This window comes from Cucurbita pepo, chromosome LG07 (assembly GCF_002806865.2).
Source record: "Cucurbita pepo subsp. pepo cultivar mu-cu-16 chromosome LG07, ASM280686v2, whole genome shotgun sequence".
Classification (NCBI taxonomy): Eukaryota; Viridiplantae; Streptophyta; class Magnoliopsida; order Cucurbitales; family Cucurbitaceae; genus Cucurbita; species Cucurbita pepo.
The window spans coordinates 4,728,367-4,754,889 of NC_036644.1; the positions used below are offsets into that span (position 1 = coordinate 4,728,367).

A 26,523-nucleotide genomic window follows, 5' to 3' on the forward strand; every position below is an offset into this window, starting at 1 on the left:
ATGGTCGCCGACATGAGTGAGAAGACGACAATGATAGAGATAGTGAGATAAAGAGGCCAAAAACTCGTAGTGAGTTGGTTCAAGAAGACGAAGTCCGCAGGTCAATTCAGGTTTGTTCTCGAACTTAAGTGATCTAGCACCCATCAGACGCTTCCAGCATCCTAGAAAGTTCTTTCGATCCAGCATGTGCCTGTAGCCCACGACCCTTGGCCCAAAGGACACCCAGTGTCACAATCGCACTTTTAATGGCAGCGGACTTGCGATTGTGCTGCACTCACTTTCCAACGACAAGTGAGCTAAGCCAATTTGTTCTTGCGTCACCTACGGCCAAGCGACATATGCTCGAGCCTCTGGCCTCGGTTTTAAGAGAAGGTTTTAGAAAACGAGGGTAGAGAGAGATTTTCGAAAGAGAGATTTTTGAAAGAGACGTTATATAAGCAAGCAAGAGAGAAATAACAAAGTATATAACCTTGGGTAGGGAGAAGTTGACAACTAGTCGTATCCCCCGATAGTACATTCTGAGGCATTTCATGTGTGACAGGTCTAGACATGATATTTCTGAAACGTCATACTTTCTAGAAATACAAAAGTAAAACACTAGAATATGAAAAGACATAAAAGGGTTGGGCTTGTCATGGGCATGCGGCCATGGGCAACACGCCTTGGACGAGCATGACCGTGACATCCTCCCTCACCTAATTGGTTGACGTCCCTGTCAACCGACTACTTTCGAATCTAGCGATGTGGGTGGCGGCGGAGTCCAGATCTTCGACGCGTTCCCAGCTGGTTTCCTCCGGAGGGAGATTCTTCCATTTGACAAGGAATTCACGAATCGTCAGTACGGGTCTTCCTATCTTCCTAACCCTGTCGGCTAGGATCTCCTCTATTTCTTTGCTGTCTCTTTGTTTCAGATCAATGCTTGATCTTGTGATCACATTTCGCTGGTCATCGTCCGGGTTAGGGTGATAAGGCTTCAAGTTGCTCACATGAATTACTGGGTGGATTTTCATCCATGTGGGTAGCGCAACTCTGTAGGAGGTAGCCCCGATCTTTTTAAGGACTTCAACTAGGCCTTCATATTTTCGAACTAGTCGTTGGTCCTTTCGACTGCGAAATCTGATTTGTTATGGTCTCAACTTGATGAGGACTTGATCTCTTGCTCGGAATTGAAGGGGGCGACGCTTCTTGTCCGCCCACTTCTTCATATGCTTGGAAGCTTTCTCTAAATATGCCCGGGCTATATCTGTTGTCTGCTTCCATTCTCTTGTGAAGTTTTGAGCTTGAGGGTTTTTCCCTGCATAAGGATGATCAATAATATGTGGTAAGGCCGGTTGTCGTCCACTTACAATTTCGAAGGGACTCTTCCCTGTAGACGAGCTCGTTTGACAATTGAAACAGAATTGGGTAACATCTAGCAGTTGTATCCAGTTCTTCTGGTGAGCGTCGAGGAAGTAACGTAAGTATTCTTTGAGCAAGCAGTTGAACCGTTCAGTCTGTCATCAGTTTGAGGATGGTAGCTTGAAGAGATGTTTAAAGTCGTTCCCAAGAAGGCGAATAGTTCGGTCCAAAATGTGCCAATGAATCTATCATCCCTATCACTGATAATGCTCGACGAAATGCCCCATAACTTGACAACATGTTTGAAAAATAGTTGGGCTGTTAGTTCAGCCGAGCATAATTTGAGAGTGGGAACAAACGTCGCATATTTCGAGAACCGATCTACGATAACCAAGATGGCGTCATATTCTCCGACTTTTGGGAGGTGTGTTATGAAGTCCAAAGACACACTTTCCCAAGGTCTTGTTGGCACAGGTAGAGGTTCCAAGAGTCCCGAGACTTTGGCTTTCTTGACTTTGTCCTGTTGGCAGATGAGGCACGTCTTGGTGTACTGCATGATATCGTCCCGCATATTCGGCCAGAAGTACCACTTTTTGATTAGGGCATACGTTCTTTGCCACCTAGGGTGTCCTGCCCATAAGGTATCATGACATTCCTGAATGAGCTTCTTCCTCAGTTCTCCCGTTCTTGGGATGTATAACCTGTTTCCTTTAGTCATTAGAAGGTCTCGCTCGACCCAAAACTATCGTGTCTTCCCAACTTTAGCTAGTTCGACGACGGCTTTGGCCAATGGGTCTTTGTGTAAATGTTCTTTGATGATATCGCGCATCNTCTTCCCTGTAGACGAGCTCGTTTGACAATTGAAACAGAATTGGGTAACATCTAGCAGTTGTATCCAGTTCTTCTGGTGAGCGTCGAGGAAGTAACGTAAGTATTCTTTGAGCAAGCAGTTGAACCGTTCAGTCTGTCATCAGTTTGAGGATGGTAGCTTGAAGAGATGTTTAAAGTCGTTCCCAAGAAGGCGAATAGTTCGGTCCAAAATGTGCCAATGAATCTATCATCCCTATCACTGATAATGCTCGACGAAATGCCCCATAACTTGACAACATGTTTGAAAAATAGTTGGGCTGTTAGTTCAGCCGAGCATAATTTGAGAGTGGGAACAAACGTCGCATATTTCGAGAACCGATCTACGATAACCAAGATGGCGTCATATTCTCCGACTTTTGGGAGGTGTGTTATGAAGTCCAAAGACACACTTTCCCAAGGTCTTGTTGGCACAGGTAGAGGTTCCAAGAGTCCCGAGACTTTGGCTTTCTTGACTTTGTCCTGTTGGCAGATGAGGCACGTCTTGGTGTACTGCATGATATCGTCCCGCATATTCGGCCAGAAGTACCACTTTTTGATTAGGGCATACGTTCTTTGCCACCTAGGGTGTCCTGCCCATAAGGTATCATGACATTCCTGAATGAGCTTCTTCCTCAGTTCTCCCGTTCTTGGGATGTATAACCTGTTTCCTTTAGTCATTAGAAGGTCTCGCTCGACCCAAAACTATCGTGTCTTCCCAACTTTAGCTAGTTCGACGACGGCTTTGGCCAATGGGTCTTTGTGTAAATGTTCTTTGATGATATCGCGCATCGATCCATCAATCTTACTTGAATGAATATGGGCTAACATGCACAGGGCCGCATGTTCGCCCTTCCGACTCAGTACATCGGCTGCTTGATTACTCTTCCCTGCCTTGTGTTCAAATTTGAAGTCGAATTCCGCCAACGGCTCTTGCCACCGGGCTTGTTTGGCCGTCAATTTTTGTTGATCGAAGAAGTGGCAGATGACGCTGTTATCCGTCTTCACTATGAACTGTGATCCCAAGAGATACTGTCTCTAGACTCGTAGGCAATGAACTACAGCCAGCATTTCTTTTTCGGAGACAGTGTATCTCCGTTTGACATCATTGAGCTTTCGACTTTCATAAGCAATGGGGTGCCCTTCTTGAATAAGGACACCGCCTAGGGCAAAGTCGGAAGCATATGTTTCTATTTCAAATGGCTTTGTAACATCTACTAACCCGAGGACAGGACCCCTCGTCATGGTTGCCTTCAAATCTTCAAAGGCCATTTGACATTTATTTGACCATGACCAAGGGTGGTCTTTCTTCAGGAGCTCCGTTAAGGGGGCGGCTTGTCGTGAAAACCCTTCGATGAACCGCCTATAGTAGTTTGTTAATCCTAAGAAGGACCGCACATCGGATACGGAAGTAGGGACTTTCCATTCTTGGATAGCTTTTATCTTATCGCTATCCATCCCGATCTATCCATAACTGATGACATGTCCGAGGAAGTTGATGCATGTTTGTGCGAAGGCATATTTTTCTTTCTTGACGTACAACTGATTCTGCTGCAGCTTGTCAGATACCAGCTTCAAGTGTACCTTGTGTTCCTCTAGGGTTGTGCTGTATTCATCTATGTCGTCGAGGTATACTATGACGAACTGATCCAAGTATTCGTAGAAAACCTGGTTCATTAACGTGCAAAACGTAGCTGGGGCGTTTGTCAAGCCAAAGGGCATTACCAGGAACTCAAAGGCCCCATATCTTGTCACGCACGTCGTCTTGGACTCGTCCCCCTCGGCGATACGTACTTGGTAGTACCCTGATCGTAAGTCCAACTTCTTGAAGTATTTGGCCCCGTGAAGTTGGTCGAACAAGTCGGATATTATCGGCAGTGGGTACTTGTTGCGTACCGTCACCTTGTTTAAGGCTCTATAATCTATGCACAGACGCAACGTCCCATCCTTCTTTTTCTAAAATAGTACGGGGGCTCCGTAAGGTGCTTTTGTCGGGCGGATGAATCCTGCCGTTAACAACTCATCTAGTTGTTTCCTCAATTCGGCTAGCTCAGTGGGAGCCATCCGGTATGCGTTCTTCGCTGGGGGTTTAACCCCGGGAAGGAGTTCAATTTCGTGATCAATGCCTCGACGGGGTGGTAATGTTTGTGGTAGGCCCTCTGGCATTATGTCAGCATAACTGTTTAGTACCTCCTTGATTTCGTCTAGGATAGTTTCCTCAATAGTCACTTCTTCCATCAGTGGTATAGCCATAAATGTAGGTTCCTCTCGTGCGAGTCCTCTTTTCAATTGTATGGTCGAGATCATTCTAAGATTACCTGACTGCTTGATGCTTGCAGGTATTACTGTGGGATTGCAGTCGGTGATCACCAAGCATTTGGCTAGTGGCATTGGGATAACTTTGTATTCTAGGAGGAACTCCATCCCAAGTACCACGTCAAAGTCGTCCATGCAAACTACGACAAGGTCCAGCTCTCCTGTCCAAGCCCCTAATTTGAAGGGGACTCTTTTGGAAACTCCCACAATAGGCAAGGCCTCGGAGTTGACAGCTTTCATTTTCCAGGGTCTTTTCGTATGGTGAGTCCCAATCTTCGGGCTTCTTGATCGGCGATGAAGTTGTGAGTCGCTCCTGAGTCTATCAAAGTACTCTTGCTCGGTCGAGAGTTTATTGTCGCATCCACAAACATGAGCCCTTTCTCTATTATCTCCTTCGGTTCGATCTTCCGTTGGAGGGCTGACAGGAATTTGAGCGCGCCCATTCGGGGGTTGTCTTGATCTTCCTTCTTGTCTAGCATAGTCTCGACTCTTGTGTCGTTGCTCTCTTGAATGGACACTTGGAGTGCAGTGAGAGAGGCCCGATGAGGAGAGTAGGACACTTTGTGGGGGCCTTTACACAATATGCATTGTAAAGGAGTTGTCGGGTGGTTCCTTTGAGGGTAAGGTCCTCGAGATGTCCCCGCTTGGTTGTTCTGAGGAGGTCTATCTGTCCACCCGCTTGGTCTGTCGTTACCTCCGTTTGGCTTGTTGGGGCTTCCATTTCGATGACCTGGCGGCTTATATGTTTTGCCCCCAGTGTTTGGGGTCTGTGTTGTTTTTCTTTGGTAACTCGCCTCGTTCCCATAGTCTAGGAGTCTCTTGGCGTTGGCAATTGCGGTAGCTTGGTCTTGGATCTTTTTCTCTTGTATTTTTGTTTTGGCCCACGGTTGTAACTCATTTATAAAGAAGAACACCTTGTCCTTCTCTGATGTGCCCCTAATATCTAGCATCAGGGTCGAAAATTGTCTGACATAGTCCCTTATGCTTCCAGTTTGCTTTAGGGCTATTAGTTTTTCCATTGCTAGATGGTCTACGTTTTCGGGGAGGCATTGGTCCCTCAACTCTCTCTTGAGGTCTTCTCCCGAGTCTATGGTGCACAATCCATTCTCGATGTCTTGTACCTTCATATGCCACCAAAGTTTGGCATCGTTTATGAGATACATCGAGGCTACTGTCACATTCATGTCGTCGGTACAAGTCGGTGTGGCTTTGAAGTACTGTTCGACATCAAAGATGAAGTTCTCCAACTCTTTGGCATCCCGGTTCCCTTTGAAAGGTCTAGGTTCGAGAAACTTCAGTTTGTTGGATCCTATATTAGTTTGCACAGCCGAGACGTTCTCCACGGCTTTCATGGTCACCTCGATTTGGGTGCTCATGGTGGACATCTTTTCTTGGATGTCATCGATCATTGTTCTGAATTCGTCAGCTAATCCGTTGAACAAACTCATCATTGTATTTTGTAGCACGTCAAACTCTTTGCCATGTCCCTCCTTGTGCGCGACAGAGCTATCGGGGCTACTAGACGGTCTTGAGCTGCTCGTAGGAGCAACTTTTTCTTCAAGTGAGGTCACTCGAAACATCAGTTCTGCGATTGGTAACCCATCCAGGCGACCCATTGCGTCGATCTCCACGACTTTTCCACTCAATTCTTTCACCCGTGCTTCCAGGAAGCGGATGGTGTCAAGGACTTCTTTCACGAACAGCATTTTCTCCTCTATTAAAGTAAGTCGGTCGGCTTGTGATTTGGGTGTCGACTTTGTCGTCGACATGTTTTCGGTCTTTGCTATTTCACGGAGCTTACAAGGTTTTGATGCCACTTGTCACAATCGCACTTTTAATGACAGTGGACTTGCGATTGTGTGGCACTCACTTTCCAACGACAAGTGAGCTAAGCCAATTCGTTCTTGAGTCGCCTACGGCCAAACAACGTATGCTCGAGCCTCTGGCCTCGATTTTAAGAGAAGGTTTTAGAAAACGAGGGTAGAGAGAGATTTTCGAAAGAGAGATTTTTGAAAGAGACGTTATATATGCAAGCAAGAGAGAAATAATAAAGTATATAACCTTGGGTAGGGAGAAGTTGACAACTAGTCGTATCCCCCGATAGTACATTCTGAGACATTTCATGTGTGACAGGTCTAGACATGATATTTCTGAAACGTCATACTTTCTAGAAATACAAAAGTAAAACACTAGAATATGAAAAGACATAAAAGGGTTGGGCTTGTCATGGGCATGCGGCCATGGGCAACACGCCTTGGACGAGCATGACCGTGACACCCAGCTCGCGCTTCAACCCATCCATGTGACTCGCGCCCTCGACCTGACCTGACTCTTACCTCGTTCCGACTCAATTTTGTGTTTTTTGGCAGTTCCAAATCGGCTAATCGACTCAGTTTTGAGCTATTCGATGTTTCAGTACATGAAACTAAAGGGAATGAACTCTTCATCTATATAGGGGAAGTATTGGATACTGTTTTGATTTTATTAAGAATTAAAACAAAACAATAAATATGAGAACAAGAATTCTATGTTTGTAGAGACTCTAGCTTGCAAAACTCCTCGAATTATTCAAACCATGCGAAAGTTCTTCACATTTCACAATATCTTCTTCGATAGTGTCAAGTGAATTCTCTAGGAGAAAAGTTTGAAAGAATTCTCTACTGAGAAAGTTTAGTTATACAGAGAGCGTGATAGGGTTGTGTCCACTAATATTTATCCAATAATATATTTTAATTTTTAATATATTATGATAATATTTGAATGTTAACCTATTTTTAATATATATTTAACCCATTTGAATTTCATTCAAATCTTAAATATATTTTTATTTAATGTATCAATATTATAAAATATCATAATTATATTTTTCTCTTTTAATATATATAATATATTAAATATTAATTTAAATCATTTAAATTAATATATTTTTTCTCTATTTATATTTAGCATATCTAATATATTAAATATTAATTTGAACATTACTATAACCGAGGAAGAGACCTTATAGATACAAAGTTAATTAATTAAACTCTTTAATTAATCAACTTTCATTCATTGACTATATATCACTCTACTATAACTTAGAGTTGATCTCTCATGCATTGTAGGACAAGTTCTATCCATTGAGATAATTATTATAAGCAAATCAATTCTTCACGAATTGTTCATAATTACAGCGGGGTAAAATGAGGTCAAAAATATGTTTTACCCATGTAATTACATCTTTCAAGTACCACTTATTCTCTAATGAACAATTTGTTTATGATCCAATCATAAACTAAGTCCGAGTGAGACCCATTGTTCAAGTCTAAAATAAGTACTTAAAGAGAACAACGCATCTACTTTTCTTATATGGAAATAAGTGAGCTTCATCTCATCATATTATGTTTCCAACTCCTTGTTTGGTCAGTTCCCAAAATAATAGGCATATTGAATCGGGCTGAGAGTCCTTCTCACCCATGCAAAATACAGGACAAGCCCTCACATGTAGGAGTTCATAACTCACTCAGGATTAAGATCGAGTCACATATGATCCTCATGTGAAATATTAATCTTCTCAATTAACGGATTTATAAAGAGAGATTAAATATTTCTTGGTCCAGTCTGATACAAACTCATTGTATAGGATACCCCAATTACATGTCTCCACATGAACGATTTGAATCAAATTATTTGAAACGATTACAAAGTGGGTCGTATCAATAGTTTTACCGGGATAAGGCACCCAACCTTATCCATATACTATAGACCCTTTAGGTTATTACTTGAACACGATCCTTTTGTATGTCAACCATATAGTGTTCAAGATTACATTAATAACCTTGAATTTTCATACCATGTATAATATGAAATTGTAAATAAAATAATACAAATTCTTATTAAAAATTAAATAATTAATTACAAAGGCTTTATGACATAAATCTCAATAGAGCCTAACCGGTTGGCCATTCTAGAGTTGTTTATGACACTTTTGGGACCAATGGAGGTTAATATGGCCTCTATTTGGTCCATGTAAGTTACTTTTTAGCTAGAAGCTGAATTAGTTGATACTGTTGGATAAATTAAATTGTATATCATGTCCTAATTCGGTATCGTGGGTCCATATAGAATTGAAATCATACTTGGAAAGCAGATTTCAAATAGCTTTAGGATTGTTAGTGACGCCTGTAACAGCCCAAGTCCACCACTAACATATATTGTCCGCTTTGGCCCATTATGTATCGCCGTTAATCTCACGATTTTAAAACGTGTCTACTGAAGGGAATGAACTCTTCATCCACGTAGCGGAAGCATTGGGAACCATTTTGATTTTATTATAAATTAAAAGAAAAACAATAAATGCGAGAGTAAGAACTCTACGTTTCTAGAAACCCTAGCTTGCAAGATTCCTCGGAGTATTCCAACCATGTAGAAGTTCTTCAACATTCCACAAGATCTTCCTTGCTATGATCCGAACACAAGGCCAAGGTTTATGAGAGCCTCTTGAAAGAAAATCCCAGAGGGATTGGAGAAGAAGAAAGAGTTTCGAGAATTCTTTAGAGATATAATTTCATTCTCTAGAGAAAGTGGGAAAGATTGATATATGTTGGCTCAGCCCGATGGTCATTTTTATAAGGACTCTTGGAAAATCTTTACCAAATAATATATTTGCCTATTTAATATATTAGGATATAATACCTTATACAAATCATATTTAGATATTATAAGATGTCNCTTTAGGTTATTACTTGAACACGATCCTTTTGTATGTCAACCATATAGTGTTCAAGATTACATTAATAACCTTGAATTTTCATACCATGTATAATATGAAATTGTAAATAAAATAATACAAATTCTTATTAAAAATTAAATAATTAATTACAAAGGCTTTATGACATAAATCTCAATAGAGCCTAACCGGTTGGCCATTCTAGAGTTGTTTATGACACTTTTGGGACCAATGGAGGTTAATATGGCCTCTATTTGGTCCATGTAAGTTACTTTTTAGCTAGAAGCTGAATTAGTTGATACTGTTGGATAAATTAAATTGTATATCATGTCCTAATTCGGTATCGTGGGTCCATATAGAATTGAAATCATACTTGGAAAGCAGATTTCAAATAGCTTTAGGATTGTTAGTGACGCCTGTAACAGCCCAAGTCCACCACTAACATATATTGTCCGCTTTGGCCCATTATGTATCGCCGTTAATCTCACGATTTTAAAACGTGTCTACTGAAGGGAATGAACTCTTCATCCACGTAGCGGAAGCATTGGGAACCATTTTGATTTTATTATAAATTAAAAGAAAAACAATAAATGCGAGAGTAAGAACTCTACGTTTCTAGAAACCCTAGCTTGCAAGATTCCTCGGAGTATTCCAACCATGTAGAAGTTCTTCAACATTCCACAAGATCTTCCTTGCTATGATCCGAACACAAGGCCAAGGTTTATGAGAGCCTCTTGAAAGAAAATCCCAGAGGGATTGGAGAAGAAGAAAGAGTTTCGAGAATTCTTTAGAGATATAATTTCATTCTCTAGAGAAAGTGGGAAAGATTGATATATGTTGGCTCAGCCCGATGGTCATTTTTATAAGGACTCTTGGAAAATCTTTACCAAATAATATATTTGCCTATTTAATATATTAGGATATAATACCTTATACAAATCATATTTAGATATTATAAGATGTCTTAATATATATTTAATTAATTTGAATCTCATTCAAATTTCAAATATATTTTTATTTAATGTAACAAAATATATTAATTGATTTAATATTTAATGGTATCAAATATAATAAATATATTTTTCTCTTTTAATATATCTAATATATTAAATATTAATTTAAACCCTTCAAATTAATATATTTTTCTCTATTTATATTTAACCTATCTAATATATTAAATATTAATTTCAAACCTATCTAATATATTAAATATTAATTTCAACACCTCAAATTAAATATATTTTATCTATTTATTTAATATATCTAATATATTAAATATTAATTTGACATTTCAAATTAAATTTATTTTATCCTTTATATTTAATATATCTAATATATTAAATATCAATTGGAACATTTCAAATTTTCTTTCAAATAAATTGAACATTTTAGCGTTATTCTGAGCTAGCAAGGGATCTTATGGACCTAAAGATTATAAGCTCTGATACAAAATTAATTAATTAAATTCTTTAATTTAATTAATTAATTTTCATTCATTAACTATAGGTCACTCCGCTAGACCTGGAGTTGCATTCTTATGCACTATAGGACAAGTTATGTCCATTGATATAATCATTACAAGCAAATCGATCCTTCACGAGTTGTTCATAATTACAGCTGGGTCAAAAGTCCGTTTTACCCCTGTAATTACATCTTTCACCTTAAGTACCATTGATTCTCTAATGAACAATTTGTCTATGATCCAATCATAAACCAAGTCCCTCTCGGGCCAATGAGAGAGTGGAGCTCCATTGTTCAAATCCCGAAATCAGTACTTAAGAGAACAACTCATCTACTTTCCTTATATGAAAAGGAGTGAATTCGATCTCATGATATTATGTTCGAACTCCCTATTTGGTCAAGTCCCCAAAATAGTAAGCATATTGAATCCGCTAAAAGAGTCATTCTCACCCATGTAAATGAAAGGACAAGCCCTTACAGGCAGGAGTTCATAACTCACTTAGGATTAAGATCGAGTCGCATATGATCATCATGTGAAATATTAATCTTCTCAATTAACGAATTTATAAAGAGAGATTAAATATTTCTTGGTCCAGTCTTATACAAACTCATTGTATAGGATACCCCCACTTACATGTCTCCACATGAATGATTTGGATCAAATCATTTGTAACGATTACAAAGTGAGTCATATCAATAGTGTTACTAGGATAAGGCACCCAACCTTATCCATATACTATAGACTCTTTAGGTTATTACTTGAACATGATCCTCTTGTATGTCAACTACATACTGTTCAAGATTATATTAATAACCTTGTATTTTCATACACGATAACAATTAAATTACAAATAAAATAATATAAATTATTGTTAAAAACTAAATAATTAATTACGAGGCTTTAGGGCATATCCTAACATCTACTAGGGAGATGTTTCACACTCTCATAAAGAATGTTTCGTTTCCCTCTCCAATTGATGTGGGATATCACAATTCGCCTCACTGGCTCGTTACTTATTGCTGTCAGCCTCACGGTTTTAAAATGCGTCTACTAGGGAGGGTTTTCACACCTTCATAAGGATTGTCTCGTTCTCCTCTCCAATCAATGTGGGATCTCACAACGCTGCCCTAGGCCAACCAAGTAAGTAGGTCTATTGTTGGCTTGATTGGATGAATTGTGGCTTCTGCACGTGTCATAATTATGATTTTTATGCTATGTTATGTTATGTCATGTTTATAAGATATGTTATAGTATGACTATTCCATTTTGTGGTGATATGTTATGTTATTGATAATCCATGATGCATAAACCTCCATACACCATGCCATGTAAGCTATGTTCATACGATAGATTTGACAGGAATTATGTAAGCACAATTCATAGATTCTTTATTTTATAAATGAATGGTTTGATTTGCATCATAAATTTATGTCATGAATATAAGCTATGTGGACCTCATGCATTTTTGTGTTTCATATGCATCGGGATACTTTAGTAAGGATGCGTACCATATGACATTTATGTTTGCCATGATTTTATGTAAACCCTTTTCCTCCCTAGTGTCTGGCAGCCCGTTAGCAAGTTCTAGCCCGAGCAGAACCAAGGGGTACGCGAGCCCGCTTGGTGGGCCCATGTACACGTGCATGGGTCGTGGGTCGGAAAGTACTACACATGCAACCCTGCCAGGTTTAGAAAGCTTCCTTAGGCCATGCTATGATGCTTTTGAAAGGATATGTCCTACCATATTGCATGTATTTGTATTTTCCAACTTCAACCGTGGGGTTACTTACTAAGTATTTCTTAAAATACTTAATTCATGTGCTGCTCTTATATTTTAGATAAGGGTAAGGCACCCAATACGAAAAATAGTGTCGCGATGATGGCCATGGACCCAGAATTAGGGCAATCACATTTATGTCTGTTTACTAGCCCATAGGTTAGTTCAAGGTTTGGTTTATTTTATTTAATTTATGGAGTTGATTTTCTGTTTTTTTATTTATGAGTATGTTGCTTTAAAGAATTTATTTTTAAATGTTAAGTCTAGGACATCTTTTGTGAGATATTTTAAATGAAAGTTTTTCGCACACATTGGTCATATTATGCATATAGTAGCGACTTTATTATAGTGAAAAATAGGATTAGTACCGTTGGTATCAGAGCCCCAAGTTTATAGATTATGTAGACCATCCTACGAGGTAGGCTCAATATGTTTCCATGGCCACACTACTGGTGACTGTCGCTGTCAGGAATGTCATACAAAAGATAATAAATGGTTATGTGAATGCTATTGATGTTTGAATCATATGTGTGATATAATGATATATATGGTATGCTTATATGTTGAGGGTCGTAGACTTAATAGATTATATGTTGGTTATAGATCATGCCACCAACAGGTAGTGGAAGAGAAAGTGATAGGGGCAAAAGAATTCCAGTTTGCGAGGGATTGTAAGTACCCGTAAAAAAAAAAAAAAAGAGAAGAACAAAAACAAAAACAGAGAAAATAATAATAATAATAAGTAAATAATAATTAAAAAAAAAAAAGAAAGAAGTAAATTATTGACTCCCTTTCTCCACCTTCCCTAAAAATAGAGAAACAAAACACAAACAAAAAAAATGGCAGATTTTGGGAAGGGAAAAATGGAAGAGAGAAACAAAGGAAAGATGACAAATTTTGGGAGAGAAAAATTAAAGATACCTTCAGTTCAATCAGATTTAATAGGAAGGGGAAGAAATAGAAAAGTTATCGGTAAGTTAGATCTCATTTCTTTTATTTTTTCAAGGGATAGAAAACTTATCTTAGATCAGTTTTTTAATTATTTAGATTTTTTTTGATATCTTATCTAAAATCAAAATTGATTGAAAATGACTCTGTGCATCTAAATTGGATCATCATTTTTAGGAAAGAGAAGAAAATCACAAATGATTGATGCATCCGCATTTTTACTAAAGGAAAATTAGAATTATTGAAAATAGGCTTGATAGTCATTTAGGAGAGAGAAGAAAAACAGATTGAAAATGGCTTCGGTTAATGAGAGTTATTTTTAGGAAAGAGGAGTAAACAGAATTGAAAATGGCTTCGGTTAATTGGATAGTCAGGAAAGAAAAGAAAAGAAAACAGAATTGATTAAAAATTATTTTATAATTGCATAGTCATTTGTAGGAAAGAAAAAAAATACACGAAGAAAAGAAACACAGTGGTACAACCTAGAGAACGAAAATGGAAGATGTGAGAAATTATTATTATTTAACAAACCATAGTTGGATTGAATGATTCAAGCATCATGAAATAATATTGAAATATTTTCAATTTAAGTTTTACTGTCCAACAAAAATTGAGAAACACTAGATCGACAGAGGACACAACCCTAAGAGTATGAAAATGATATTAATGTAAATATCCACGAGCACGTGTTACATAGTGTAACCAATAGATGAGACTAGAGGGTTGTGTCAGAAGAGATGTATAATTGGACTTAAAGGGACCTCATGCATATTGCATGTTCATAAGCATAGGGCTACTTCTCCTANAGCACACAGATGAGGGTGTTCATGAGGCGCATGACACTATGGGGTTCCACTGACCTCTGGACATTGCTACAGATTAGCTTGATCAGAGGGTCCAGGGGGTGTGCNTACAGATTAGCTTGACCAGAGGGTCCAGGGGGTGTGCGAGCGCCCTGGGGACTCACACTCGCACGTGTGAGTCGTGTGTAGGGAAGTACTACACATCCAATTTGTCCGAGACTGGAGGCCACCCTTAAGATGATTAAAGATGGGTCCCTAATTCATGATTGCATGTGTTTGCATTAGCATGACCCCTATAGTGGGGTCACTTACTAAGTATTTCTTCGAAATACTCAGGCCGTGTGCCATATTGTTTTTCAGGTAAAGGCAAGGCTCCCATGTACGGTTGACGGTGGCATCGTGATCAGAGACTGTGGCTCGTGCATAGGATAGTTGCATATTTAAAATTCCTAGTCTTGGTTAGGATAGGGTGTTTGCATTTCATTTGTTTCAATTATTTAATTTGTAATTGTTTTATCTTATTTTGAACTCTAGCATGATGTTTGAAACACGTAAGCCCGACAGTGTTTTCTAATGGTTTAATGTATTCTGAAGTTTTAAATTTTTTCGCTAATAAAGTCGAACATTCTTAGAGTTATATTCTGCATTAGAGATGAGCATGAGACGTTAGTGGCGACTCCAGATATGTGGAAATTTAGGGTGGTTACAAGCTCATATAACAATAGTTCATCCTTCTTTCCAACATAGCGGAAAGTATATAAAACAACATTCATCACAAATCTCATCGTAGTGGGATTTTGATAATTTCTTACGTCTTACATAGCTTGCTCATCCATATTGCCAAACTTGTATTTTAGTCATTCATACTCTCTTTTTAGCTTTGCATAAAACACACAATAGCATACTTCTCAGAAAATCTCAACCTAGAGGCATAATGATAATATTCATAACATACATACAACACATACTCATCCAAAAATGCCTTTGTGAAGTTCTTAACTTGCCATTTCTAAATACCTAAGGTAAGGATGGTCGCATGCTAGCATGTCCGAGCGATACTTTGAAGTATTACTTATCTAATGTATGTGTGGTTATTTAGTTCGATGATGCATCTTCCCAAGCTAGATTTTATGCATTTTAGGAGTTCCAAAATTTCTGAAATTTCCCTAGTAGGACCTAAATCAAATAAACTTAGAGTTAGTATCACAATCAAGATGAAAAACTGATAAACGAAGGTCAAACGGAGGTAAAAAAAAAAAGTGAGACCTACATGTGGTACACGTGCTAGGGGAGCTCTCCACATGCGAGAGTATAGACGTGCTTGGAGGAAGGATATGCGTGCCCTCAGTGTGGCACGTGGCAACTTTTGATTCGCGCATTCGACTTCTAGGTACTACGCTCAATCCTTCGCAACCATGAAATTCTACCAAATATTCTCATAACAACATGTGGAGCAACCAGACGAGATGCGGGTCACAGGTCGAATTAGGTGGATGGATCACGTTGCGAGCACTGAATTGGGTCACGTTCAGGTCGACGAGTTGGGCGAAGTGAGTCGAACTACTTGAAGTGCGTACCTCTGCTGGATGGATGACACGTGACCCTCTCTCCTTGAGACACATGTCTGACCATCGTTTAGAGGCAATCAATGTTTGCCTGCTTCATGGGTTTCCCTCGGGTATTAGCTTGTGATCGGAAATTCCTAAAGATCGATGAAGTTTTCAAATTAATCTCTTTTTTTTTTCCATTTTTTTTTTTTAATCTTTCCCACATCATCTGAATCAAAATGATTTCTTCGTGAAAGTTGCAGACCTTTAATCTATATTTACAAAGATACTTTTCTTGTAATTTTTTTTAATGGTATGTAGAGTGTTGCCTTTTGGTATGAATCAACTCTTACTCCATGAAACTTGCGTGGAATTTTTCTAATAACAACATACTAAAAATTTAGAACTTAATTTCACGAAAAACTCTCGAAATTGAAGGAAAATTGAAATCAAGAACTCAAAACACTTACGTTTTAGTTCCTCGTCAATTCTGGACAAATTTGAACAAATCAAAAACAGATAACGGTTCTCTCAAAGTCACTTAACATTTCTTGTGAAAAAACTTTGGTGAAATTTGGACTACAAACTACCATTTGAAGCAAAGTTATTTTTTTCTCTAAAAACCCTAAACCCTCGTTTTCTTTTTCTTTTTCTTTTTCTCAAATTAGGCAAGGGGAAAATAACCATTTTGCCCTTGGGTTACTTTGACCTATTTTTCTAATATTTCATCATTTTTTATTATTATTTTTCTTGGAGCATTTTTTCCTTTCCCTCATCTTCCAAGATCCTCAATAAAATCTTGAATGTTCGAACTTTAAAAGAAAAAAAAAATAGGCATTCAATTTTTCACCGAAATACGAGTGTTAAAAAAAAAAAAGAAAAAAAAAGTTCGGTTTCTTAGAGAAGAAGTGCGAAAAAATCATCATTGTGAATGTTTGATTAATCCACCACACCTAAATGGTGTGAAAGTTATCTTATTTATAATCAAATAAATTACAAGGATATGGAAATAGTAATAAATGGAAATAACAATAAATGGAAAGATACCCATGGCAATAAGGCAAATATCTAATATTTGCCTTATAATAAAATATCAAATATAATATATATGGTAAACTATAATTTATTACTAAATATCCTTAACAATCTTCAACCTTCATGATCGAGCAATCCTTCATGGATGTTGCTCAAAGCGATGTTCTTTGTTGTTCGGGATTTTGATCCACTGGAATTGTTCAAGAATTGATTAAATAAAAAAAAAGAGTATGATTTATTGGTTGAAGAGTATTATTTTTCCATATATCCTACTTTAGATGGTTAGATTATGCATGAATAGGGCATCAAGTGAGTAATTTAGTTAAGAATGTCATGTCTTAGGTAAGAAATTACTGAAATGTCCCTATGATGAGATTTTGAAATGCATGTTGTTTTATCTGTTTTCTATTATGCTAGAAAAAAAAGGATGAAATATTGTGATATTATATTTGTTTAGCGGATTGATGGATGCTATCTTCCGGTTGAGCTTGCATGAATCCATGAGAATGCATGTTTGTTCCAAGTGATTGATTGTGTGATCTCCCGGTTGAGCATAGATGTCTGCATAGAGATAGGAATAGGGTGCTAGAGATAGGTCAGTTAAACGATGACCTATGTTAGGATACCTCCAATAGATCGAGCATGTTAAGATTGTGAGCGACGATTAGGAATCTAAACTCTAGTGCTAAAAAACTAAGAAAGTCCCAAGGAGCCAAAACAATGAATCTTGGAGTTGAGAGTTTGTGTTTAAGCCACCTAGACGTCCTAGGAACCTAGTAAACCTCCACGACACTTAGAAATGACTAAGGTAGCTCTCTAGGACGTTAGCAGTGTGAACGGTGTTACTAGAATCTCCACTCATTATCGTCTCTAGTAACCCAATAGCATTATTAGGTTTACAAGAACAGTACCGTAGAATTAAGCCTGGGCTGGATAAGGAAGCGCATCAAGACGACTAGGTCTCATCACCTTGTGGAAATGGCCAAAGTCTCCTAAATAGAGTCTCTGTGCTCTGCTCTGTGCTATTAACCCATAATGAGAGGGGGGTATGGGACCATATAGGTTGATGTAGTAGTTGGTCAACATACGGGATCGCTCCCCTAAATTTAGTGTGACTTTATGGTCCTATGGAAGGGTCCGCTATTCTACCCGATTTTTTTGAGGTAGCGCCACAACCCAAGATGTCGTTCATTCACTATCAAGGCAAAACAAGCTATTTGAGTTGAAATGCACAAAGATTCAACAACTTGCACAATCCCCAAATGCTCATATAGTTATGGAGTTTAGGCTCGAACTTCCTAGAAACTAGTGAAAGGGCCCTAGGAACTTAGTAGGATAAAGAAATGATGAAAGCCTACAAGCAACCTACTTAATAAATATTTTTATACTCACCCCATTTTACAATTTTTTTTTCCAGGTGTTTGCTAACGGTTGGTTCGAGTGAGGGAGGATTTGGGAGCTACGTAGTCAAAGATGGGGTCATGCCAAAGCATTAGTCAGTCTGTGAATTTTTGGTCTTTTATGTATTTAAAGTATTTAAAGTTGTATCTCGATCCCGAGACTCCAATCTATAATAAACCTTGAATCGTATCGGTTTATAATTGTTTTCAATCCGTTTTAATTGTGGTGTTGTTAGTTTTTAAATTGCACAAACTTTTACCATATTTTTACTTTTGTTTTATTTACTTTCAAGTCGACTTTATTTGTCACCATTCCCGAATTGAAATTACAATTAGATCCAAAGTTTGTTTTACCCTTATAATTACATTTATTTACTTTGAACACCTTCGATTTTCTAATAATTACATTTATTTACTTTGAACCACCTTCGATTTTCTAATGAATAATTTGTTTATGATCTAATCATCCCTCGGCTGTTGATCAATTGAAGTCACATTGTTTAAGTCTCAAAATTACCATTTAAGAGAAATAATCATTTACTTTGTGGGTAAGAATATATTTCATCTCATAAAATTATTTTTCGAGCTCCCTATTTGCTCACGTTTTAAAAATGTTTGACATATTGAATTGGCTACAAAAAAAAATCATTATCACTCATACAAATCAAAGGACGAACCCTCGTAGCTAAAAGTTCATAACTTACTTAAGATTAAGATTGAGTTACATATGATCTTCACGTGAAATAGTAACAATTAACAAATTTATAAAATTAGCTTAAATATTTTATTATTCACTCTTATTATACAAACTCATTGTATATGATACTCTCACTCGCATGTCTTCCCATGACAACGGAGCGATACTAAACTTAAGCAATTCACATAGAATCTTTTATGTATTCTCAAAACAAGTGAAATTAGTCTCGTGAACAACTACATGGAAGTTAAGTTACCTTATACAATGTCACTATAAGAATGATGTCCTAGGTTTAGTTTGTGCTTCCCTGTTTAAAAAAAAAAATTAGACGTTGTAAACCTAGAATAGGTATCTATACATAGTAGGAGAATCTCTTGATTTTCGGGTTTGTTATCATAGATCAAGGTCCATCATGTAATCTTCATTGTACACATCTGTATATGTATATGTATGTATATATATATGAGATCGTGACCCATAGAAGTCACAACACCATTCAACCTAACAGACGTAAGATCAATATACTATTTCGGTAGAAACGGAAAGATCACCATGTCTGCAAAAACATTTTTTCTTCAAAATGGACATCATATTTATTCATATGCTTACATACCTAAAATGGTCACCCCATCTTTTTTTAGATGACTAAGCAAGAAAACGATAGCAATCGGTTCTCTTTTATGCATTTCTCATCTAACTTAGGTTCTTTTTTCTTTCTTTGCTACGCAGATCACAAAGTTAAAATAAAACAAATACAAAGAAAAAAGGTGATGAAGATGTGTTCTAAATTCAAGTTGGATCAGCACTCAGTCATCTTTATCATCTTCGTCATAGTTAAAAGGTAGAGGCACTGATTTGAAGGCTCTATATTTTCCAACATTGTTGAGATGTTCATTTTCAATCCTGTACCATTATTTTCAATATTGTATCAGTCTTTTTTGTTTAACATAATCATGATAGACTATGAAAGTTTAAATTCTGTGAACTGTTTACCTGAAGAAGTTCCATATGCCACGACGAATGATCTCTAAGCTTGCAACAATTGCAATCATGCCTTGTTTGTGCAAGAATGAGAAATTGAACCTCAACACAGTTTGCATCCAAGCAAGTCTCAGCACCACATTCAATGCCTGCAACGTTTTCGTTTTCGTTTTCTTTAGAAGTCGCCAAAAACGCAACATTTCAACAGAGATGTGTTCTTGTTTTCTGACTGATTAGATTATATTACTCACCATAGCAACAAAATATACGCTCTTTTGAGGTATAAGGAGCTTGTCTCTCAACCAACGATTCCTCGAATGGCGTTGCAGAAGCCCCCAGTCATAGACAAGGTCCCAGTACGTGCCCGACACGGCTGCTATCACTGAAAATACCCAAGATAGTATACGCCAAACATACATTCTTTCATTCAGACTGTATGCTGTCCTGAAGCAAACAGCAGCGATAGCAAACGAGTATTTCAATCCATTCAGGGCCTGCATTTTATCCTTCTCATCATACAGCCGACGAAGACACTGCAATATTACAAAAGAATAAATGATATTAAACTCGAAACAACTACGTTCAGATAGCCTGTGAGAGTTCCTTGTGTTTTTTCTACAATGCTAAGATCTTATGGCAAGATTGGAGTACCTGTTGAAGGCGTGCCCAGTATGGAATAACGGCAACAATGAAACTGAAGGTTTGGAATACAGTGTTGGCCTTGCACGTGGTTTTTCTCATTCTGTAATCTCCCCAACCATAATAGCAAATGTAAAATTCCAAACTTCTGAGTGCTTCCACCTGGCTTGTTAACTGATCAGCTAAGAAAAAGTCAGGGAGCACCACCTGAAACAACACATTTGTCTTAGTTCGAAATTACAACAGCAACTTCAGTATCTCCGAGCTTACGTATACATTATGGACGTCGTAATTTACCTTGTAGAGCGGAGCACAGATGCAGTGAAACAGACATGTGAGGAGGAAGAAACGACTTGAGCGATATATGATGTTAAGCGGGCAGATAAGTATTGCAGTTACAAGCTGCATATGAAGAGTTTGATCAGGCCCTACTATATATGCAAAATTAGAAGCACTTGAGAAGGTTAATGTGAAAATCTTACAATAACTGCAAACAGAGGCAGAAGTTCTGTAAATGCTTTGAAATCTTTTGTTCTTTCGTCCATTTGCATGTCAAGGTTTGAGAGGACTGAGCCTAGTCCAAGAACAGCTAGACCAAAACCAATAAGGAGAACTTGACGATACCCCAACTCATTTCCTTCCTTGAAACCAAATATGAAGGAATAATTCACTCGATATCGTCTCCAAAAGTATATGTTGGCTGCGTACATAATCAAATGCAGAAAAACCAATCCAAACAAGCTGCAAAACATAACATATCAGAGTTCACATGTCAAACCAAGTTTAAGATTGAGAATGTGTTAATATGACGTTGAGTTGTAGTTACCTGTAAAGAGGAAACATAGTTTCCATGTACTCTTTGCTTCCGTCGCTATTCACAAGATGCCGGGCATGTACAATTAAGATGAGTGCTAAAACAAGAGCTGTAGAACAGCCAGCTAGAAAACCTGCAAAAATGTTTAGTGTTCAGTAAAAAGGTGTATCCCTAAATAATGAGTTAATCTGAGCAGTTCGAGTTACCCATGGAAAATGTTGTCCTATGTCTCTCTCTCTTTGCTTTAGGTCGTAAAATATTCATCCCTTGGCTGCGATTGGCATTGCAGAAATGTTTGATGAATGTATTCTCTACCCTCTCCATTAACTTGGAAACCTGCAGTGGCATTTAGTATATTAGTATTGAAGAAAAGACATTGAAGAACTAGTTGAATTTAAAATATCTCACATCATCTGAGCTTCCAAAGTATGAACTATCTACCACTTCCATGTATGTTTTTGACGCATCTCTTGCCGTAATCTGCAATCAAATAACAAAGACATAAGAAAGAAGGAAGGAAGGAAGCATTTGTGATGATATGTTCAGTGAAATACCTTGTCATATTTCTTCATGATCTTGGAGAAGGCGAGTGTATTCAAGAAGCTGAGTAAATTGCATGAATGAGAAAAGATTAGGAATTAGAGCATTGAAAGAACGGATCAAAGAAGAAGATAAGAGGTTACCTGAAGCTCTTCAGAAGCCTAAGTTTCTGGTAAAACACAGAGAAGGCCTGCTTGAGTTGTTCTTCAACTTTCTTGAGATTGTCTCTACTGAACTGGAGTTCAGAGTTTTGAGGGAACTTAAGGAAGCCCTTGATGGTAGAACGAGGTGTTTCAATGGGATTATTGATTTTGACAAGATCAAGAACTTCTAATGGAGGTGGTCTAACACCAACACCCTTTCTTCTACTGGACTTGTCTTCTTCATCCTTTTTATCTACCAATTTTGTCTCGATGTCGTCCACACATTCGTTCGACTCGTCTATTTTCCCAAGCTTGGCTGCCCCATCTTCTTCTATTATCTCCATGCCCACATGATGCCTCTCTGCTCACCCAAACATACATTACAACAGTTTCTACTCAGTTTCTACTCAGTTTCTACTCAATTTCTACTCAGTTTCTACTCAGTTTCCACTACTATTCAACTCATTGAAAGCACTCATAAATGGCAAATATCAGATCATTGACAGACCTAGGCATGAATCATCTAACCAATTATAATCTAGTTTCAACAAAATATGAACAATCTGGAAATCAAAGAAATGAAAGAAAAAACTCACTTCCAGATTTTGCCCCTTTTGGAGTGGAAGCCGATAAAACAGCGGAAGAAGCAGCAATCCCGGAAGCAAGACGAGTAATCTCAACAGTCTTCTCACGCATATCGAAGACCGAACCCTTCGGATTCTCAACCCTAACTCTGAAAGCAATCAGAGCATCCATCTGCTTCCCCAACATCTCAGCTTCCTTCAATACCTCCTCCACCTTGGAGCTATAGAACTTCTCGACCTTATTAAACTCATCATCAAGCCTCCTGAAATAGACGAGTTCGTACTCGGAGCCTTGATCGGCGGTCATGAGGAACGTGGTCTTGTAACTCTTGGAGTCATTCTCGTGCTTAGAGGTCACGAGAATGGATTGCCTCTCGATATCGGAAGTGGGAGTAGAGGAATGAGTGAGGCCGCTGAAGGCTCTGTAGAGAGTGAGCTTGCGCTTTAAGGCAGAGGATTGAGGAGGAAGATTAAGGTCATTTGTGAGCTTGAATCTCTGAATCTCTTTCAAAAGCGTTTTGAGGAAATTGTAATCCATGTACGCCGCTTGCCATTCCGGCACCATTTGAGCGCGAAATTCCTTGCCGAACTTCATGGCTCAGATGAAGGGCACTGTGATTGTATTGAAGTGTATATACATACATATATATATATATATAAAGAAGGTAGAGAGGTTTGAAGGTTGTCGAGAAGCGCCATGGAAGTTGACTTGTGGAGAAAGCTAAGCAAATTGCATTATAGAAACAGAGGGTGATGTACGGTTGATCGGGACTGTGTCTGTGTCTGCGCGTTTCGAGGGAGACGAAGTGTGTTTGAATATTTCTAAAAGAGGCATTATTTTGTTTTCTTTTTTATGTTTTTTTTTAATTAAAAAGTTTTACAATAATGCGATTTTCACCTTCAAATTTTTAAATTTATTTAATGTGTCATGATCTTTTATTGTGATGTCACTGTCAATCATGCATACAGTGTGTCTTGTCTTCACTTGAAGTATAGAAGTAACACATGACTCGAGTATTTTAAGGAATACTCAGTGAGTGACCTATTATTGGGGTTAGGGAGGCAAACACATGCAATCATGATTAGGAACTTATCATTTAAAACATCATAGAGGTGGTCTTACATCTGGACTAATTGAATGTGTACTACTTTCTTACACATGGCCCGCACGTGCGATTGTGAGCCCACCAGGTGGTTCTCACACCCCTTAGGCCCATCATAGTCGGGTTAGTTGGCTATAGTTGGACGACCGGAGATACAACAAACTCTCGAATATCATGCAAGGCATGATCATCGTCATCATCATTATAGTGTACATGTTCGTACTCATTATCGTAAAATGAGAAGTAACTTGATGTAAATGAATATACAATATGCATGAGATCATTATAGTTTTCATCTTAAATCAATCCTGTGACACAACTCCAGACATATTTCACATGTTACTCTAAGTAACATGCATATATATGCCTTCGTACATTCATTATTTATAACATCATAGAGGTTGTGTATAAAAAAAATTATTCATCATAATGCAACATGGCATCTTGTACGTACACATTATCGTAATATAATGTATCGTCATATTATGTCATATCATCATGTCATAATGCATCATTATCGTAACATATCATAACATTATAGTACATCGTATCATCACAGCATCACAACATCATCATAATACATCATAATGTCATATCAACACACATCATCATAACATCCTAACGTCATCATAGCACAACATAATATCATATCAAATCACATCATCATAACATCATAGCTTCATCATAATATCATGTCGAATCACATCATCATAGCATCATAATATCATCATAACATCATATAGACGTACATCACACATGCAAGTACCACTGAACACATGTCATCATACATAAGACAAGTCTTCCCAACAAGCTGATAGCAAGGCCACCTACTCGATTAGCTTAAGTTAGTGTCACCAATATTCTGTGTTTCTGTCCTTTTTTATATTAAGAAAAGTTTTTTTAATTTTTTTTTACCAATTTCAAAGTTCCAATTTATTTGATTGAAAAAGAAATTTAAAATTTAAAAACAAAATTGAAAACTTTTCAAAATCTACTGGTATAATTATATTTTTTTTATAAAAAAAACTAATAAATAATTGAAAAAAGTTTAAGGATATTTTATTTATTTATTTAATCGGTATAATATTTTAACCCTAGTTAAGGAGTAGAAATAAACGTAACACTGTATTATTGGACTTACGGATGTTTTTGAAATAGTCATGTTTTGCCAACCCTAACAAAGAAGGAGCATCGAACATTGTTTAATATTTGTTATTTATATTTATGTACGATATATGTTATGGTGTAACACGTTTAACGTGTTTTATGATATGATACATGCATGATATGATATGGTATGTCGAAGGATATATGATGTGCATGATATGACATAAGACTATGCATGATATGAATGATACAAGATTCAACCCCGATACATGCCTTAAAGACTATGTTGTAAAATGATATGATATGAAGGAAAAACACTCGCCTGACCAAGAAAAGGCCTAGGAAGTGTGCGAACTGACTGGGAGGCCATACTCGCACGTGTGAGCCGTGTATAGAACAGTAAATACACATCCAATTCCCTGTTTAGAATAGCTGCCCAAGGGAATATAAAATGAAAAGATATGTCTCATTCATGATTGTTGTGTTTGCATATAACCCCAATAGTGGGGTCACTTACGGAGTATTTCTTAAAATACTCAAGTTTGGGAGGTCCCACATCGATTAGAGAAGGGAATGAGTGTCAGCAAGGACGCTGAGTCTCGGATGGGAGTGAATTTGAGATCTCACATCGATTGGAGAAAAGAACGAAGTATTCTTTACAAGGGTGTGAAAATCTCTCCCTAATAGACGCGTTTTAAAAATCTTGAGAGGAAATCCAAAAGGGAAAGCCCAAAGAGGACAATATCCGCTAGCGGTGGGCTTAGAGTCGGTATAGTAACGATCCTGATTTTCTATTAAAATCAAGGTCGACATTACATGCATAACATATCTACGATGCCATGGATTTAAACATTTATAAAATTCATTTCAATTTAAAATAAACTTCAATGAAATAACGAAAACGAAAAAAATATCAAGTTCAAAGCAAATAAATCGCCCAAATCTAGCCTAAGAGCTACAATTTAAACAGAAATGCAACTAACCTAGTTTTGGTTCTATGTTCATCACAACAATGTCGTCATCTATACAAGAGTCCTTACCTTTATCTGAAAGATAAAAGTGACATATGATTTGAATATTTTAAGAAATAATTAGAGTCAAGAAATGCAATCGCATGCAATTATGTTTGGGACCTATCATTTCATCATCATCATGGCCTTGGTCTCACTTTTCAGTTTGGCCCAAAATTGAATGTGCAGTACATATCTACAACTGACTAACACACGTGCGCATGGACCCCAGGCAAGCTCGTATACGTACTCCCTAGACCTTGCCTTCATCTAGTGCACACTCAAACCGCTGGAAAAATCTGAAGGAAATATAGTGCGAATAATATCACGGTGTACATAATAACGGAGAAGATCCAATGCACATGACATACATAAATGCATAAGGTCCCTATAGCTAAAATAACGGTACAAGTTTGTGATGCAATCCATTCACTCCTAACATAAGAGCCTATTAAACATTTATGCGTAGTCCTTATTATGTCATTCATACTTAACATAACTTACATGGCATGATACTCAATTATTGAAACTGAACAGACATGAGAATTGGCAGAGAAACACGAGGTAAGTTGAGACACCGAAAACTCCAGCTACTTGCCGGAGCTCTCGTGATTCTCCAACGTCTTTTTTTTTTTTTTCAACCATTACAAAATTTGTAATTTATGAGTTGCAAATATAAATATTTAAAAACGGCGGTAATTTTATTTTTACCAGAGTTTAAA

General features: G+C 37.6%; 2 protein-coding genes across 2 annotated transcripts; both read right to left on the minus strand.

The window, feature by feature from the left end:
* Window positions 1-3,648: 3,648 nt before the first annotated feature.
* On the minus strand, window positions 3,649-4,437 carry LOC111798828. The gene is made up of 2 exons (XM_023682167.1): window positions 4,153-4,437; window positions 3,649-3,852 (listed from the first exon to the last, which is right to left on the minus strand). Exons 1-2 carry the CDS (start codon window positions 4,435-4,437, stop codon window positions 3,649-3,651), a joined length of 489 nt encoding a protein of 162 aa, XP_023537935.1.
* A 15,081-nt stretch (window positions 4,438-19,518) lies between these two features.
* On the minus strand, window positions 19,519-23,176 carry LOC111799028 (phosphate transporter PHO1 homolog 3-like). The gene is made up of 12 exons (XM_023682409.1): window positions 22,594-23,176; window positions 21,998-22,358; window positions 21,869-21,917; window positions 21,723-21,794; window positions 21,521-21,650; window positions 21,327-21,447; window positions 20,983-21,241; window positions 20,798-20,902; window positions 20,513-20,707; window positions 20,113-20,394; window positions 19,874-20,010; window positions 19,519-19,783 (listed from the first exon to the last, which is right to left on the minus strand). The coding sequence occupies exons 1-12, from the start codon at window positions 23,174-23,176 to the stop codon at window positions 19,687-19,689; spliced, it is 2,391 nt and encodes a 796-aa protein (XP_023538177.1). The 3' UTR covers window positions 19,519-19,686.
* Between the last annotated feature and the right edge of the window lie 3,347 nt (window positions 23,177-26,523).

What these genes read in the sequence shown, in the direction of transcription:
- LOC111798828 (XM_023682167.1), bottom strand. Translation starts at nt 4,437, where the DNA reads ATGGCTATACCACTGATGGAAGAAGTGACTATTGAGGAAACTATCCTA. An exon ending in AAGCACCTTACGGAGCCCCC is followed by an intron (nt 3,853 to 4,152) that starts GTACTATTTTAG and finishes TTAATGAACCAG; the next exon opens with GTTTTCTACGAATACTTGGA.
- LOC111799028 (XM_023682409.1), bottom strand. Translation starts at nt 23,176, where the DNA reads ATGAAGTTCGGCAAGGAATTTCGCGCTCAAATGGTGCCGGAATGGCAA. An exon ending in AGGCTTCTGAAGAGCTTCAG is followed by an intron (nt 21,918 to 21,997) that starts GTAACCTCTTAT and finishes CAATTTACTCAG; the next exon opens with CTTCTTGAATACACTCGCCT. An exon ending in GCGTATATTTTGTTGCTATG is followed by an intron (nt 20,011 to 20,112) that starts GTGAGTAATATA and finishes AAAACGTTGCAG; the next exon opens with GCATTGAATGTGGTGCTGAG.